Genomic DNA, 18,580 nt, shown 5'->3' with positions numbered 1-18,580 from the left:
AAGAATGGACTGGAGTGAATTGAAGGAAATCCAACTGAGAATAAACAAATGCGGGGACTGTGGTTCATAATGAACTCATATTTCAGTAAAAATCTCTGTCAGAGAACAGAATAAGTTTAGATAAAGCTTAAACCTAGCTTAGATCTACTTTGAAACATAAATATTAAAGCAAAAAAAAGCTTACTTAGGTTTTAAATTCAAATACTTTAACATTATACCAAAATGATGTTCAGAAGCTGCAAACTGGGGTTCATTCCAAACTGTAGTTGTTATTTCGGGACATAAGATTGTCAAGAAATATCTGTGGCTACAGAACTAAAAACTAGCTCAAACAGTGCTAAATGTATAGAACAATTACAGTAACTCTAAAATATAAACTAAAAGCAGTTTTAAAAAAAACATAATAAACTGCAGTTCAAAACAAACATTTTCGGTAAAAGTCTTTCTTTAAAAATGTTCCTTACCAATTCACTTTTTGCCAAGATCCACAATGCTGCATTGCCCACACGTATTTTACGTTCATCCAAGGCTAAATGTTGTTGTTTGTCGTACGTATTATCCTAACTCTAAACGTAACCGTCACCCTTCCTTCAGGTCCGTGCGGCCAAGAAAAATGTACTGGCTGCACATATTTAGAAAATTACCTGTTATTAGTCACTTTCAAAAAACAAATACATAAATAAAAGCACCCTCAAAAGATTCTATGGCTGTTTCCGGTATTTCAGATAGTTATCTGCATGTCAGAATGATTTATTCTGATCAAACGTGTTGCACATGTAAACATTTGTTTTAATAAAATACATTTTTTCAGGGCCCATGTACACGGTTCAATTCTAATATGACCTTTAATCGGACTAAAGACATTTTTGCACATGTAAATGCAGCTGGTGACTGCAACATTGTGCATATAAGCAGTGGTACTCCCATCCTCTGGTGAAACTGTTAAAGAGGTGTGTGTTCTACTGCCAACAGTGCTGGCAATTATAATTATTATATTCAGAAAACATATTCCACATTTGTATTTGGGTTCAAATCGATACCTAAAATCGATACCTAAAATCGATAACGGACTGCATTAGGGCCACACTTTGGGCACACCCACTGAATCCCTTTTAACCCTTGTGCTATCTTAGGCACTTTAACATTGGGAGTTGGGTCATCTAGACCCACTAGACAGTGTGTTGAACCTTTTGTCTTCAATGATTTGTGATCTTCGCTGGTGTCCATGGATTACATGAAATCCTCTCCACCTTTATCCACCTTTGTCATGGTAGGGATAACACGTCAATGTGAGGATCAGGTCATCCTGACCCCACAGGATAGCACAAGGGTTAAAGGGCAGCTGGAGTCCCCCACCACCACCACCCCACACACACACCCACACTGACAATTTAAGATACTCAATGAACCCATAAAGCATGTTTTGGACTGTGGAAGAAGACTGGTTTCAGGGTCAAAGGGAGTGATGGCTGCCACCTCATCACCTCATCAGGGTAGTAACCTCCTGGACCACACCCTATAATGGTTCACTGTATATTCTGCATATACTTTTAGATGATTTATTTTTTCAATCATAACACAAACAGACATTTGGTTGAACCTAAAACTTATCAACAGACTTTGGTTTATTTTATTATAATTGTTTTCATTAATTCAGTGCTATGTTTTTTGAGTTAACATTGCTGCTGCCATCTGCTGCTGGAACCATGAAATCTGACACAAGAATGCATGCCAGTCAGCAGAGGCCTTATATTCAGCAGATAGCTAAATGGACTGAACCATCGCCTGGGGGGCGAAGAAACTCTCTCAAAGGGCAACTGGAGTTCATCCCAGCAACCCCCCCCCCCCCCCCCCACACACACACACACAGTGTGAATTCAAGATAATCAATGAGTTGAACCAACACATGCACGATGAGTACGGCTTACAGAAAGAACCCAACTAAGACTTGAACCTTTTTTGTTGTAAGACAAGCGTGCTAACCACTACATCAATGTGCAACCCTAGATAAAAAAAAAAAAACACATGAAGTCATTCTGAGTTGATGTCTCTATTTTCTTTATTTCATCATAATAAATGCTTATTGTGTTTTTTATTTACAAAATATTTTTTTTCGGGGTTTTTTTTTTGGGGGGGGGGGGGGTTCATAAAATAAAAGACTAAACGAAAGACTGATTTTTATTATCTATCAATAAAAAGCTGGAAATTAAAATTCCTGCCAAACTTTATTCTTCAATGGAGGAAGCAGATTTTTTTTTTTTGTCGTTGAGCTTAAAATTACATCACAAATCCTATTGGAAAGCGTGATATTAGTTCAAGTCTTCTGTTTCTTTGTTCCATGTTTGTGTTTAATAGTGAGGTGTGTAGAACAGCTTTATGTTTAGTGGTTGATGTAGATCATCTGCTAATGTGAATCCTCCCACAGTGTTTCATTAGCAGCTGTAACCACAGAGACTCTGATCAAACAGGAATGAACAGAATCCATCTGATATGAAGCTGTTCTTTGAAAACCACTTCCCTCCTCTTTGAAGAGTAGTCCCATATCTGTCTTCAGGTTTTTGTACAGCCTCTTCTACACTTTGGATCACTGTGCTGTATCTGCAGCACAGTAGTAGAGAGCTGTGTCTGCCAGGGTTAACTCTCTGATGATCAGTTCAGTTGATTTGTCTGTTGTTCTGGAAATATATCGTTTATCTGGAATATTTTCACGTGTGGAAGTTTTTGCTCCTTTCCAGAGAATAAACTGAGGAGCCTGAAGGACAGAATCATGTTTGTACCAGGAGAGTAGGACATAGTTGCTATCTGTCTGATAGTTACATTTCATTGTAACCGATTTTCCTTCAGTTCCTGTAAGTTGATCTTGATCAGGAGAGATTGAGTCTCCAGCTGTGAGTCCTGGAAAAAGTGCAGAACATGAAGCCATTAGATGAATGAGATGATGAGTTGATGCAGCAGCTTCAAGCAAACTTGAATCTCTGTTCTTAAACTCACCTAGAATGTGAGATAGAAGCAAAAAGAGGTAAAGCAACATGTCTTTGGAGTTCTTGAAGCCACACAGACAGCAGATGAACTCTGTTCTTCCACTGCAGCTCAATGAGGAAGAAATAATGTGACTGGATGATCTAACGTTCAGTGGGCGGGGCCAATGAGCTCTTTTTCAGTTCATGTCAACCAATCAAATAGTTTAGTTCTTCCACAGCAGCTCTGTCTCTGATCTTTACTGTCTGTAGACTTTGTCTTCAATCCATTGGCTTAACAGTCAGCGCTTTCATAGTGTGTGACGTCCTCTAGTGGATGCTTTGTAGTATTGTGTTTTCTCTGCAGGTTTTTGTACAGAGTTTTGTTGTTTCCTGTCACTGTGGGCCTCACAGCACAGTAGTACACAGCAGAGTCTGTCACTGCAGCAGAGGAGATCTGCAGATCCATTTGTCTTTGGTCGTCACTCACTTTGAAGGAAAATCCAGGAACTGGCTGGGAAATTGGTGTTCCTGTTCCAGAATTGGAGATCAAGAACTCTGGAGGTTTTCCTGGAAATTGTCGATACCAGAAGAAATAATCACCTCCTGTTGCAGCATTTTTATATTTGTAGGACAGAGTGACAGAAGTTCCTTCCAAAGTGGATTATTCCTTCTTGACTGCAGTGAGTTCTTCACAGCTGACATCTAAAGGAAGAGAGAAGTCAGATCAGTGATGGACAAACATCAAATGCTGAAATGGATCTTTGAAAGAATCCCATCAACCTGTTCCAATGACTAGAAGCAGCAGAGTGAACACAGATGTCTGCACAGACAGCATGTTGGATGAAGCTGATGTTTGGCTTTTGTGTGTTGAACTGTGTTGAAAGTGGAAGTTTGTGTCTCTTCTATAGTTCACTAACAGCTCAGCTCCTCCCTCACTCTCTCCATCTGTTCTTTCATCTTCCAGCTCCTCTTCCTCCTTGTTAACAGACTGCTATAAGTTTGTCAAAAAGTCTAAAAAGTCTAAGTCTAAAAAGACTTTTGTCTTTTCTATAAAAATAATTCACCCCGTAGTCAGAAGAACTGTGAGATTTCTATTTCAACTTCAGCTTAAACAGAAAAAGTTTAAACCTTTTTTTCAGCTGGTTTCTGCTTTGCAGAACATACAAGTCAGACATACATTCACCAGTCACTTTAAAGGCACCTGTCCAACTGCTCGCAAGTGCAAATTTCCGCCAATCACATGGCAGCAACACAATGCATTTACATGTAGACATGGTCAAGACTGTCTTTTGCAGTTCAAACAAGGCATCATAATGGAGAAGAAAGGTGATTGAAGTGTCTTTGAATGTGGCATGGTGGCTTGCCCCTTTAATGAGCTTTAATAGTGAACACTTCAAAGAATGATCTCTGGCCATATTTGTAAACTATGGTGGAAAATATGTATTTGGTCAATAACAAAAGTTCAACTCAATACTTTGCTATATATCCTTTGTTGGCAATGACAGCAGTCAAACGTTTTCTGAAAGTCTTCACAAGGTTTTCACAAACTCTTGCTGGTATTTTTGCCCATTCCTCCACACAGATCTCCTCTAGAGCAGTAATCTTTTGGGGCTGTCGCTGAGCAACACAGACTTTCAACTCCCTCCAAAGATTTTCTGTGTGGTTGAAGTTCTTGAGACTATCTAGGCCACTCCAGGATGTTGAAATGCTTCTTACGAAGCCACTCCTTCGCTACCCGGGCGTTTGTGTTTGGAATCTTTGTCATGCTGAAAGACCCAGCTATGTTTCATCTTAAATGCACATGCTGATAGAGGGAGGTTTTGACCCAAAATCTGATGATACATGGCTCCATTCATTCTTTCCTTTTCACGGACCAGTCGTCCTGGTCCTTTTGCTTAAAAACAGCCCCAAAGCATGATGTTTCCGCCCCCATGCTTTACAGTAGGTATTATGTCCTTTGGATGCAACATAGCATTCTTTCTCCTCCAGACACGTTAAGTAGAGTTCTTTCCAAAAAGTTTTATTTTGGTTTAATCTGCCCATATGACATTCTTTTAGTCCTTTTCTAGGCTTTCCAAATGCTCTCTAGCAAACTTTTGACTTGCCTGCACATTTACTGGCTTTATCAGGGGACTACAGGATTTGAATCCCTGGCGGCATAGTGTGTTACTGATGGTAGTCTTTGTTACTTTGGTCCCAGCTCTCTGTAGGTCATTCACTACGTTCCCCCATGAGGTTCTGGGATTTTTGCTCACTGTTCTTGTGACCATTTTGACTCCACAAGGTGAGATCTTGCGGGGAGCCCCAGATGGAGGGAGATTATCAGTGGTCTTGTATGTCTTCCATTTCCTAATAATTTCTCCCACAGTTGATTTCTTCACATCAAGCTGCTTACCTATTGCAGATTCAGTCTCCCCATGGTGCTGGTCAACAATTTGGTTTCTGGTTTCCTTAGACAGCTCTTTGGTCTTGGCTTAAGTGGAGTTTGGAGCATGACTGAGGTTTTGGACAGGTGCCTTTTATATATATAACAAGTTCAAACAGGTGCCATACATACAGGTAACAAGTGGAGGACAGAGGATCTTCTTACAGAAAAGGTTACAGGTGTTATGATTAATGCTGAGTGGCAGCCTCGCCCCTCCCCCTCTCTAGATTTAACAGCTGTTTACACTTTAGCAATTCTTATTTCAGGTATTTATAGAGTAGTATTTTGAGTTTTCATCATCACAGTGTCCTGTTTAGTCCTGTCAGTTACCTCATGATTCTGTCCTACATGTGTGGTGGATTTTTTGTTATTAAATCTTTTGGCTTTCAAATCCCTTGGATTCTAGTCTTTCCTGCTCCTGAGGTCTTACTAGTTACGAGCCATAACAAAAGGATTGTGAGAGACAAAAATCTTGCTTGTTTGTAGTGACCAAATACTTATTTTCAAACAGAATTGGCTGATAAATTATTTAAAACTCAGATAATGTGATTTTTCTGGATTTGTTTTTCTCATTTTGTCTCTCATAATTAAGGTATACCTATAATGAAAATTACAGGTCGCTATCATCTTTTTAAGTGGGGCGGCTGTGGAGCACCGGGCGGTCGACCCATGATCGTTATATTGCAGGTTCGATTCCTGCCTTGCACGCCCATGAGTCGATGCGTCTTGGGCAAGACACTTAACCCCACCTTGCCTCTGGTGGTAGGCGGGCACCTGTGTTTGGCAGAGGAGCCGCTACCAGTGTGTGAATGTGTGTGTGACTGGGTGAATTGGTCCGTGACTGTAAAGTGCTTTGGGCCCTGTAGGTAGACAAGCGCTATATAAGTATAAGCCATTTACCAATGTGTGTTTGGGTAAAAGGGACTTTGACTGTAAGCGCTTTGAGCCTTCCATTATAGTGAAGTGATTTACAAGTATGTACCATTTACCATAACTAAAAAGGTCAAAAGGTTAAAGACCTATTAGTTGTCTAACACCTTTATGTGTGACATTTGTTCTCTGCATTTGACCCATCCCATGGAAAAGCAATGAGCTGCACACACAGCTAAGGTAACCATTTAATGGTTGTCATGAGTCCAATGACTCGACAATCAGTGCTTTCATGCCCTCTAGTGGATATTTTGGGTGACTTTACTCTGCAGGTTTTTGTACAGAGTTTTGATGTTTCCTGTCACTGTGGGCTTCACAGCACAGTAGTACACAGCAGCGTCTGTCACTGCAGCAGAGGAGATCTGCAGATCCATTTGTCTTTTGCCGTCACTCACTTTTAAAGAAAGACCAGGAACTGGTTTTGACATCAATTCTCCTGTTCCAAAATGAGAAATCAAGAACTCCGGAGGTTTTCCTGGGAACTGTCGATACCAGAAGAAATAATCACTTCCTGTTGCAGCATTTTTATATTTGTAGGACAAAGTCACAGAAGTTCCTTCCAAAGTGGACTCTTCCTTCTTGACTGCAATGAGTTCTTCACAGCTGACATCTAAAGGAAGAGAGAAGTCAGATCAGTGATGGACAAACATCAAATGCTGAAATGGATCTTTGAAAGAATCCCATCAACCTGTTCCAATGACTAGAAGCAGCAGAGTGAACACAGATGTCTGCACAGACAGCATGTTGGATGAAGCTGATGTTTGGCTTTTGTGTGTTGAACTGTGTTGAAAGTGGAAGTTTGTGTCTCTTCTATAGTTCACTAACAGCTCAGCTCCTCCCTCAATCTCTCCATCTGCTCTTTCATCTGTCCTTCCTCTTCTCTCTGCTCCTATTCTTCCTGGTTAACGATCTGCCTGAAGGTTGTATGTTCATTGTTGATGGAAATTCAAAGACTTTAGATGCAATAGATGAACTTTAAGCCTTTAATGGATTCATGGTTTAAAAATGTCCATTACTCTGAGACATCATTGGTTTCTCTGATGAGTTTGGCATATTCAGTTTCGAATATATTAACGCCACAGATCTGTAGTATTCATGAACTTTTTTTTTTTACCACTGAAGTTTTCTGTCTGCACTCTACTCTACTTTACTTCATTTGCTGTCATGGAAAACTTAGGTTGTGTCCGAATTCCTTCACTATTGACTACTTACTGCACTACATTGTGCAGTATGTAGTAGAAATGTGCCTCTCTACAAATCCAAAACTAAGTGTCCTAGCAATTTTCCAGAAGTCTCTGAGAAAAACCAGTGTGCCTTAATGTTCACTAGATATAGAGCACAATGCATCACATTTGAACATTTTTGTGACAAAAAGTATTTTAATTATTTTCTCACAAACCATCCAAATTTTCATCATCATAACACAGTAAATTCGTAAATAGTCTTCATTAAATGCTCAAATGCTATATATTGTTAGAGTAAGCCCCATCAATAGCTGATTATATATTTCTTTATATAGTTGTTTCCCTTTCGGCTTTTCCCATCAGGGGTCGCCACAGCGAACGAGTCGCATGGTAAACTTGGCAATGTTTTACGCCGGATGCCCTTCCTGACGCAACCCTCTCAAAGCAACCGGGCTTGGGACCGGCACAGAAGTAGAGAAGGGAACAGGGAGCAGCCCGGAGTCGAACCCTGGTTTCACGGACGGAAGGCGCCGCAAACCAGCACGAGCTAAACTGGCTCCCACATATTTATTTATATAGCTATATAGATATACGCAAAATACCTATATAGCAAAAAGAATCCACAGCCAATGTTCCATCTGTACAACAAGGTTTCAATCAACAGGAGAAACTAGCTGATGTTCAACATTCACTCTAAAAATTGTTCTCTTCACAGCACCACATCTTATAGACTAAATGTTGAACACAGAGTAGGAGGAGAGCCCCGCCCACTTCACTCTGTCACCCTCTAGTGGAGGAGGGTTAAGACTCAGATTTCGTTCTCAGCACGTTCTCCTTGAGTTTGTGCTCTGAAGACTGCAGGTACCGGTAACTGTCTCTATGGGGGGTCTTAGAATGTCTTACATAAAAAAGGTTTAAATCTAAAACTGATTCATTGAACAGCAATACAAATTGCTTAGAGCAGTAGAAATGTTAAACAAAACTGTTACTGTTTAAACAGATATCTATAAACTGCTTTTTAACACCAAGTTTTTATCCCTCTGACCTCTCCATCCCTCTGAAAAACAATATGGTGGGATCTTCCTCCATAGAAAATCTATTAAATTCATTTATTATTTAGATTAACGGAAACTTTGTGAGCTTTGAAATAAATGTAATTTATTTTCAAATGTAAATATTTAAAAAGGTATCCAGAGACTTTCTTTGTCATTTATTTGATGTATTTTTTTATTTTACTTAAGTAGGCTGAAGGGATAGAAGTATATTATTAATTAATTTCTCTTTTTGTTCACAAACGTTTCCTTTTCTAAACAAGTGGTGATTTTACATATTGAAGTTTTACAAGATATTGAAGTAATAAAAATGAATTATTTAACACTTTTTTAAAAATATTGTTACTTTCTAGTCTCTGTACTAAACAGGACTGTCATAACCAATGAGTTATATCACTAAAGGAGACAGCCCCGCTTGGGAAGCCTGGCCAACGGTGGCGGAGCGCAACGCCATCTTGGTGAGATCGACGGCGCCCAAATGACAATGCTTTCTATAGCCTTTGGTGGCACCTAAGGAGCATTAATATAATTCATATATATTAATGTTTATATATATTTATACATATATATATATATATATATATATATATATATATATATATATATATATATATATATATATATATATATATATATATATATATATATATATATATATATATATATATATAATATATATGTATGTCATTTATATACAACATTTACATAATTTGTTGTTAAATAAGAGAAACAGTCAGCCTTAAAAGCTCAAACTTTAATGAAAAATGCATAGTTGCAGGACTTCTTACAAATAAAAAAAATTATTACAAAGAATTTTTAAAAATAAATTTTAAAAAACGTAGAATTTTTAGACCTTTTTGACATTTAATTTAAATTATTTAGAAAAGCCCAACAACAAGTTAATAGGAAGTCAATAACAGTAATAAATAATAACAATATATACATAATAAGTCAATAATTATAATAATAATAAATCTATAGTAATTAAATAATAATAATGATAAGAATAAATCAATAATAAGTCAACAATAAGTTCAAAAGTCAATAACAGATTTACGCTAAAAAAAAAGAAGAAGAAAAATAAAGAAAAACAATTGATTTACTCTTCTAATTCATGTGAGTGATCAATTTGTGTAACACAGATGGTTTGGTGTCGGGTTTCAAGCGAACAGTCTGGCCTCTTACCAAAATCTGTTTCCACAAAATGTTTTGAACATAGCCAGACTGTATTGCTAGTTGGTACCACAGTGATCCATCTGGATTAGCTCTTTTGATAGTTAAGACCAATGAGTTATATCACTAGAGGAGACATCACGTGGTTCCTCGTGGGAGGAGAGCACCGCCATCTTGGTGAGGTCAAGTTACTACTGCAGTGCATGCATGTGAACACATTTTTTGCATAATACCAGTTAATTTTGCGGGTTTCAACTGCCAAAATCAGAGCACTGAGTCCATGAAGGAGGAAGGTATCTCATTTCACAGGTAAGTACTAAATTTCTTTTCTTTTAATGCTGCAGGGGCTTCATTAATCATACACATGTTGACATGCATGATGCTGCAGGGCTGTTATCAACATGCTGCATGATGTATGTATAATTTGCTGTCGACATAAATGTACATTTTATTTTGCTAAACTTGTATACAGCATACTAGGCTATTATAGTAATACAGATTTATACATTTCAGACTCAGTGACTGAACTTTTCTTGCAGGTTTCCAATGGATTCAGACTTAAGGAAAAAGTGGATCTTAGCAATAAAAAGATCTAACCCAGATGGATCACTGTGGTACCAACTAGCAATACAGTCTGGATATGTTAGAAACATTTGTGTAAACACATTTTGATAAGAGGCCAGACTGTTTGCTTGAAACCCGACACCATACCATCTGTGTTATACCAAATTGATCACTCACATGAATCAGTATAAATCTATTGTTTTTCTTTGTTGTTGTAGTTGTTGCTTTTTTAGGGTAAATCTATTGTTCACTTTTGGACTTCTTTTGAATATTTATTTTATTATTATTATTATTATAATTATTAATAGACTTATTATTATTATTATTTATTGACTTATTTATTTATTTTTTGTATTGACTTACTATTTATTTGTTATTATTATTATTATTATTATTATTATTCACTTATTGTTGGGTTTTTCTAAATAATTTAAATTACATGTCAAAGAGGTCTAAAACTTCTAAATGTTTAGAAATTATTTTTAAAAACTCTTTGAAATTATTTTTTTCTTCGTAAGAAGTCCTGCAACAATGCATTTTCATTAAAGTTTGAACTTTTAAGGCTGCCTGTTTCTCTTCTTTAACAACAACAAATGATGTATCTATATATATATTATATATATAAATATAATATATTTACATATATGTATAAATATATATAAATGTAAAAATATATATAGTATATAAAAGCTACCTAGACACCACTAAATGCAATAGAAATCATTGTCATGTGGGCGTCGTCGACCTCACCAAGATGGCGTCGCACTCCGCCACCGTCGGCCAGGCTTCCCAAGGGGGCGTGTCTCCTCTAGTGATATAACTCATTGGTTAAGACCCACTTTTTCCTTAAGTCTGAATCAATTGGAAACCTGCAAGAAAAGTTCGGTCACTGAGTCAGAAATGTATAAATCTATGTTACTATAATACCCTAGTCCTTGTATACTGTATGTATGTTTAACAAAATAAAATGTACATTTATGTCTACAGCAGATAATACTGTAGCGATCTGGGGGTTAGCCCCTAAGGCTCATGGGAGGTGGGGAGTTTTGGGGTGAAAACCTCAAGTGAGAGGGCTGGAAGCATAAGTGAGGTCCATGCTGTTTGGGCTGTTCATGTGTGCTTGTCTCAATGGTCCTGATTAAATTGGCTTAGTGACAGTTTAGCTAGATTGTTACAATATGTAAATCATCCCTGCATGTTGATAATAGCTGCATTATGCATGTCAACATTTATACTATCAGTGAGGCCCCTGCAGCATTAAAAGAAAATTAATTACAATACTTACCTGTGAAATGTTATGCCTACCTCATTTGTGGACTCATTTCTGTGATTTTGGCAGTTGAGACCCGCACAATGCCTGGCATTTTACAAAAAATGTGTTCACATGCATGCACTGCAGCAGTCACTTGACCTCACCAAGATGGCGGTGCTCTCCTCCCATGAGGAATCATGTGATGTCTCCTCTAGCGACGTAACTCATTGGTCATAACAAAGACCAACCGGAAGTTGTTTTTGTTTCATCCGGAAAGTATGTTAGCATTAGTTTTCTTAGCTTAGCATGTGTGAGCCTGCAGGCTGCTGTGTTGTGGATTCTCCGCTGAATAGAGTTGCAGCTGCAGCAGCGATGTCTTCAGTTCAGTCTCTGAGAGAGTTTATCAGCGAGCGACTCACTGCTGCTGCTGAAGAAATCTTCAGACAGTTTGAGAAAACCATCATCCAGTATGAGGAAGAGATGGATCGTCAGCGCAGACTGCTGGATTACAGCTGGAAAAGAAGCACAAACAGAGCAGGTATGGATGGGAGGCATTACATCAGGTTGTACTAGATCGCTGCCATTCTCGAGTCCGCACCTCCGTGGTTTTTCATTCATTTAATTTTCTGCCTTGTTTGTGGACTTCATGGAAAAAAAGTCAAGCAGCAGAGCTCTGGACGGACATAGATCGTTCATGACGAAGATGGTCCACCCCTAACCGATTACCAATCATTGACCATCGATAATTTGTTTTTGTGTCAGAGTATGGCTCCTGTCTTTGACTCTATCTGTGAAAGAGAACAAAACATCTCTATTCTTCTGTTTCTGAAATGAGCCTTTGAGCTGTAGTGATGCAGGAAAAGAATCAGTTGTGGTTCCTGATAAACATCCACTCATATCATTTTGAGTGCGTCTCCATGGAAACAGATAAACATGAGCAGACAGCATGCTCTGTCCAGATGAAGCCTCTCTGTGATGACACAGACTAGACTGCCTTCCATGTTTGCTTTTGTGGATTCTTTAAAATAAAAAACATCCATTCTGTGTAGACGTTGATGAATCTTTCTGTCCACAGATCCGAATGTGGATTATTTCTTCTCCTTTGAAGCTGAATGTTGTGTTTCTGCTGCAGACCTCCAACAGAAACACACGTGGAAGCAGAAACCGACTGTCGCTGACCAGCAACTCTTTAACCAGGAGAGGAGCTGCAGCCAGAACCAGAAGGAAGCAGAACCTCCACAGGTCCCAGAACAGCAGGAGGAAGAGGAGATGAGCTGCTTGCTGGAGAACATCTGGGAACCAGAACTGGAGCTTCACAGAGCAGGTCTGTAAAGGTCTGAATGAATGACAACATGAACGTGAGCCATGTTTGAACTTTATTGAAGATCGGCATGAAGTTCTTGGGGGAATTTTCAGCAGCTTGAAGAAAAACTGTGAAGATGCTGTGGATGAAGCATGAATTTATTGTGCGATTGCAAATATGAAAAAATACAAGAACAGTCTAACGGTCAAACATCTTCAAATTCTGACATCTAACCATTTCAAACTGTGTGTACAGGTCATTCATGCACAGGAAATGTTCCACTGAATGGCCTGAAAAGGCTTTTGGAGTAAAGTTCAGTCTCTGAGGGTAAAGTGTAAAAACAGTAAAGTGTTTAAGGGTTTATGGTTCACACTTAAAGTAACCATCATGAAGTTTTCTCTTCCTCGCGTACCTCAGAAGCTACGTTCACTCCGGCGTTGCACCTTCAAGCGGCCACTATCAATATTTGTTAACTCACGTTGATGCATGTTTCGGGCTTCCGCATTCTAAACTCTAACATTAACGCGTCATCACTCAAGTTTCTACGACTTTTTTCAGGCTCTACGTACAAAACAAAGCTTTGATATTTTACACCAAGCCTCTTTCAACTGTAGGTGGCGAACATCTGCTAGTATACAGTAAAAGGCCCTTCCTGCTCGTCCAGTGTGAACACCACATTCTTGATTGTGTGTCTCATGTCTGGTGTGTCCGTAGTTTCGCGGCAAAGCTGAGCGGACTGTTGGTCTTTAACAGGGACAGCATTGCAGGCCTGGGATTATCACCGGTTGGTATCTCTCGACATGTAGATTGATGATGAGGCTGTTTTTCTCCAGTGGGGGAGATGTTGCCCCAAACCATCATACTGCCACCCCTAAAAGATGTTTCTCTCTCAGTGCAGCATTCAGCAGAGTGTTCTCTACCTTCTGCTCACTTTGATCATATGCTACAAAAAAACAAATCTGGTCTCATCTCTGAACATACCAGGCTCCAGTGTTGCAGACACCAGGAGAGACGGGACAGTGAAGGTCACTCATGGCTGCTCAGGTGTTCTGCTGCAGTTTGTTCTGGTCCCGTCAGACCTGAGACAAACGGTACCTCAGTGTTGACAGAGGATGGAGAAGGCTTTGGTCTGGTTCTGGGGCTCAGTCCAGAAGAAGTCTCTGGCTGTGGACACAGCAGCTGTTGGGCAGAGACCATCAGGCTGCATTATCATGAGCATTTCCTTCCTGCTTCCTGCTCTCAACTCTGCTTTTTCTAAAAATGGAAGCTGCTGCATCTATGAAGGGACCGGATGTTGTCTCATTCTGATGAGCAGGGATTCTTTTTCAGTGGGAGTCTCAGAGAGAAGGGGTACATCTTTTGGTTTAAACCTGACTGTCCCCCACACACTCTTCTGCTGGGTGGGGGGTTGCTAACTTGACCATCTAAGCCAGGGGTGGCCAAACCTTTTGACAGAAGGGTTGGACCAGGAGCAGATGGACAAAAACATGCTTTAATTTTGGTCGAAACTTCTCATATATACTTCAATGCAGAACATTTTTGAGTTTTTATTTTCCAAACTGACTTTTTTTCTCATTTTAGTACCATTTGCACCTATAAGTTGATGTCCCATTAGGGAAAAACGCAAAATTAGAGAAATGCTGTGTTCATGCAGTGTTGGAATGATCAGAAAAATGACCGTCTGACTAGGAAAACATACATGAATGTCAGAAAAACAACAAATCTTCTAACAACACATGAATGCAGATTAACATTACAGTTTGGCGGGCCAGATTAAATGATTTTCAGGGACGCATTTGGCCCCAGGGCAATAGTTTGCTCACCCCTGATCTAAGCTTTAAAATTTAACAGACTCCACTTTAAAAACGTACCACTCAAGAAGGATGTTTAAAGACCCACTCCAAGGAAAATTGTGTTTTTAATGATGTTTTATGATGATAAAGGAAATGTTTTTTTTTTATCTTTTGGCTTAACCTGTTAGGGGTCGCCACAGTGAATCAGTTTTTCATGATTGGCACAGATAGTTTGGCAGAGATTTTTCCCTGACAACCCTGTATTTTTAAAACCCAGGGAGACCCAGATAGGCAGGAACCCAGCTTTCCTGTGTGACTATCCCAACTGAGCTTTCCAGCTGCAAATATCAAGAAAATAAAGCTTAAAAATTCATTTTGTTATTCAAATTTTGTGAATCAGGAGCAGACGACTACATGCTGTTTAAAAAAAAAAAGAGATTATTTGTTTGACGTAGAAAATACACTGGGTGGGCCACAAGCTCCCTCCATTCTGATGCATCCACTTCCAGACAAATAGATCCGTATACGTATTTGTTTTATCTCGCCTGAACTGACATCTGGCTGTAATCTGAACAGCTGGATGACGCCAAAACTGCTCCCCATTTTTATTGCACCAGTAATGTTAGGTTGGGGGTGTGAGGGGCTGTAAGCCATCCAGGGGGGCAGTGTTAACAGATGGATGACAGGAAGTGGAGGCGGGCTTATTCTGCACTAATGGTCACGCCCACAACTCTGATGTAAATCCTTCCCCTCTGTAGAAACTATGTCTTAGAACACGCAGTTATTTTTACATTTTGCTAAAAATGGCTTAATCATAATTACAAGACCACTGGGAACGTTATAAAAATAGATCAAAAGAGGATCACAGTGATACTTTAAAGGTAATGCATAAACTTGTCAAAAGACTTCTTTGTGATCTCTAACATCCTGGACCCTCCGTGTGACTCCAGACTCATCAAGATTCTGGTCCAGATCAGTCCTTGACAGATCCTGGTTTCAGAGATGAAGGTGTCCAGGTGCTGCTATTGTCTGTTTGACATTGTTGGGGGTCCTGCTCATTTTTAGTGATGGCTTGTCCCTCTCACAAATTTCCAAATAGAAGAGCTATCATTTCTCCAAACTCATTCAATCTTGTGTCTGTTTGTTCCTGCAGATCTCCAGCAGCTTCCTGTTTGTAAGGAGGAGGAGGAGGAGCTTCTTTCTGAGGAGCATCTCTCTAAGTCTCCACACATCAAAGAGGAGCAGGAAGAGCTCTACACAGAAGAGGAAGGGGTTCAGCCTGAACTGAAGCCGGAATCTGAAACCTTTATATTCCCGTCATCCTCTGAGGAAAGAAGCCTTCATGCAGCAGAACCAACTTCTGAGCAGCTGCTGCTCTCTGAGAGCCGAGATCCACAGCAAGTCAAGCTGGAAGACTATGAATCGACTGAAGCTGCAGAAAGATGGAGAAGTAGTGTCTGTTGGAACATAAATGCAGAAGAGTCTCCTCTGTCAGAGACGGATGCAGGTGAGAGGTCAGCATGGAGGAGTCCCAGCAGGATCGGGTCTCCTCCTTCCACTCTGAGAAGACTCTCAGATGTTACAGAAATGCATAGACAGCCAGGTGAGAAGTCAAACTTCTGTGAGGTGTGCAGGAAATGTTTCCGAAGCGTTTCCGTCCTGAAGGTCCACATGAGAATCCACACGGGCGAAAAGCCGTTTTTCTGCCAAATCTGCGGAAAGCGATGCCGTCAGCAGAGTGACCTGGGGCGCCACATGATGGCTCACACGGGCGAGAGGCCCTTCCCATGTCACCTGTGTGAGAGGAGTTTCATCCAGAGGGGGGATTTGCTGCGCCACATGAAGGTGCACACGGACGAGAGGCAGTTCCCCTGCAGGCTCTGCACCAAAACCTTCAGCGAGGACGGCCAGCTGAGCCGGCACATGAGGAACCACAGCAGGAAAAAGCCCTACTCGTGCAAAGTCTGCAAGAAGAGGTTCATCAAGAAGACTCACCTGACGGCTCACGCCAGGACGCACACGGGCGAGAAACCCTTTCTGTGCGACACCTGTGGGAGGGGTTTCATCAACCGCAGCAACTTGACGCGCCACAAGAAAGTCCACACGGGCGAGAAGCCCTTCATCTGCTCCGTGTGTCTGAAGACGTTCAGCCGCAACGAACACCTGTGGAGCCACATGATGCTGCACAAGGGGGAGGAGACTCTGTGCAACCGGTAACACCGAGATGTGGGCGTGGTCTTCTTCCCTGTTGCTTCTCTTTTACGTCAGAATAATAGCAGAGCAGCTTGTGAAGCCAGGCTGAACATGGTCCTTCTGCGTATGAGACTCATGACCGTCGCTGTGAAGATCTGAAAGCGGCGGTTTCAGGAGCTGCTGCCGTGGCTCCCAGGACCTTCAGGCAGCTGGAAGAAAGTCGCTGGATTTGTCCTCACGTCCCTTTATATTCCTAAAAATGAGCACTCCAGTGGAATCACCTGATGAACCTCCAGGGAAGCAGGAAGGTGTGGTCGTTAAATTTCACCAAAATTGTAGGAGAAATTGGTTTAATTCTGATAGTTCTTTGAAAGATCTGCCATAGAAAGATACCAACCAGAACATCTGGAGTTTTTAACCCTTGTGCTATCTTAGATGACCCCACCCTTACATTGATGTGTTATTCCTACCATGACAAAGGTGGATAAAGGTGGAAAGATTTCATGTAATCCATGGACACCAGTGAAGATCACAAATCATTGAAGAAAAAAGGTTCAGAGCACTGTCTAGTGGGTCTAGATGACCCAACTCCCAATGTTAACGTGCCTAGGATAGGACAAGGGTTACGGTTGTATAGATGTACTCAAGAAGACATCCAAAACTTTGAAGGATTTCAACACTTTTCATTTCATGCTTTGGGTTTTAGGATTGCTACCAAACGTAAAGGTTTCCTGGTTTATGTTTTATATGAATTTATGTGATAAACACAAATAAAAATGTTTACATTCTTTCCAAGTCTTACCTTTCTTCATCATCAGAACAGAAACTAATCTATATCAAAGTCTGTGTTGATGAACTGTGAGTTTTTGAACCTTTATGTTGTCGTTTAGTTGATGTGGCTCATCTGCTCATGTGAATCCTCCCACAGTGTTTCATTAGCAGCTGTAACCACAGAGACTCTGATCAAACAGGAATGAACAGAATCCATCTGATATGAAGCTGTGCTTTGAAAACCACTTCCCTCCTCTTTGAAGAGTAGTCCCATATCTGTCTTCAGGTTTTTGTACAGCCTCTTCTACACTTTGGATCACTGTGTGTCTATAGCACAGTAGTAGAGAGCTGTGTCTGCCAGGGTTAACTCTCTGATGGTCAATTCAGTTGATGTGTCTGTTGTTCTGGATTCATATCGTTTATCTGGAATAAGTTCTATGTGGCTGGAGCTTTTTGCTCCTTTCCGTAGAATAAACCGAGGAGCCTGAAGGTCAGAATCATGTTTGTACCAATAAAGCATAGGAGTGCTGTAATCTGTCTGATAGTTACATTTGATTGAAACCGATTTTCCTTCAGTTCCTGTAAGTTGATCTTGATCAGGAGAGATTGAGTCTCCAGCTGTGAGTCCTGGAAAAAGTGGATAAAAAGAAGCCATTAGATGAATGAGATGATGAGTTGATGCAGCAGCTTCAAGCAAACTTGAATTTCTGTTCTTAAACTCACCTAGAATGTGAGATAGAAGCAAAAAGAGGTAAAGCAACATGTCTTTGGAGTTCTTGAAGCCACACAGACAGCAGATGAACTCTGTTCTTCCACTGTAGCTCTATAAGGAAGAAATAATGTCACTGGATGATGTGAAGTTCAGTGGGCGGGGCCAGTGAGCTCTTTTTCAGTTTATCTCAACCAATCAAAGAGTTTAGTTCTTCCACAGCAGCTCTGTCTCTGATCTTAACTGCTTCATTTCTCTATTGATTTTGTCT

At 40.2% G+C, this 18,580-nt stretch overlaps 1 protein-coding gene and 1 gene segment (V, D, J or C); one reads left to right on the top strand and one right to left on the bottom strand.

Moving 5' to 3' along the window:
* Positions 1-6,491: 6,491 nt before the first annotated feature.
* LOC144986727 (T cell receptor alpha variable 3-like) lies at positions 6,492-7,175 on the bottom strand. The segment is given in 2 exon segments: positions 6,492-6,925; positions 7,004-7,175. Coding segments are annotated over 2 exon segments (426 nt in total).
* A 4,533-nt stretch (positions 7,176-11,708) lies between these two features.
* LOC101167093 (uncharacterized) lies at positions 11,709-17,619 on the top strand. Its single transcript, XM_004084928.5, has 3 exons — positions 11,709-12,078; positions 12,673-12,864; positions 15,790-17,619. The coding sequence occupies exons 1-3, from the start codon at positions 11,847-11,849 to the stop codon at positions 16,851-16,853; spliced, it is 1,488 nt and encodes a 495-aa protein (XP_004084976.1). The 5' UTR covers positions 11,709-11,846; the 3' UTR covers positions 16,854-17,619.
* Positions 17,620-18,580: the final 961 nt, after the last annotated feature.

The sequence above is a fragment of the Oryzias latipes genome, chromosome 17 (genome assembly GCF_053564925.1).
Source record: "Oryzias latipes strain Hd-rR chromosome 17, Olatipes_Hd-rR_3.1".
Taxonomy (NCBI): domain Eukaryota; kingdom Metazoa; phylum Chordata; class Actinopteri; order Beloniformes; family Adrianichthyidae; genus Oryzias; species Oryzias latipes.
The sequence above is the reverse complement of the archived record's forward strand: the minus strand, read 5'-3'. Positions and strand labels throughout refer to the sequence as shown.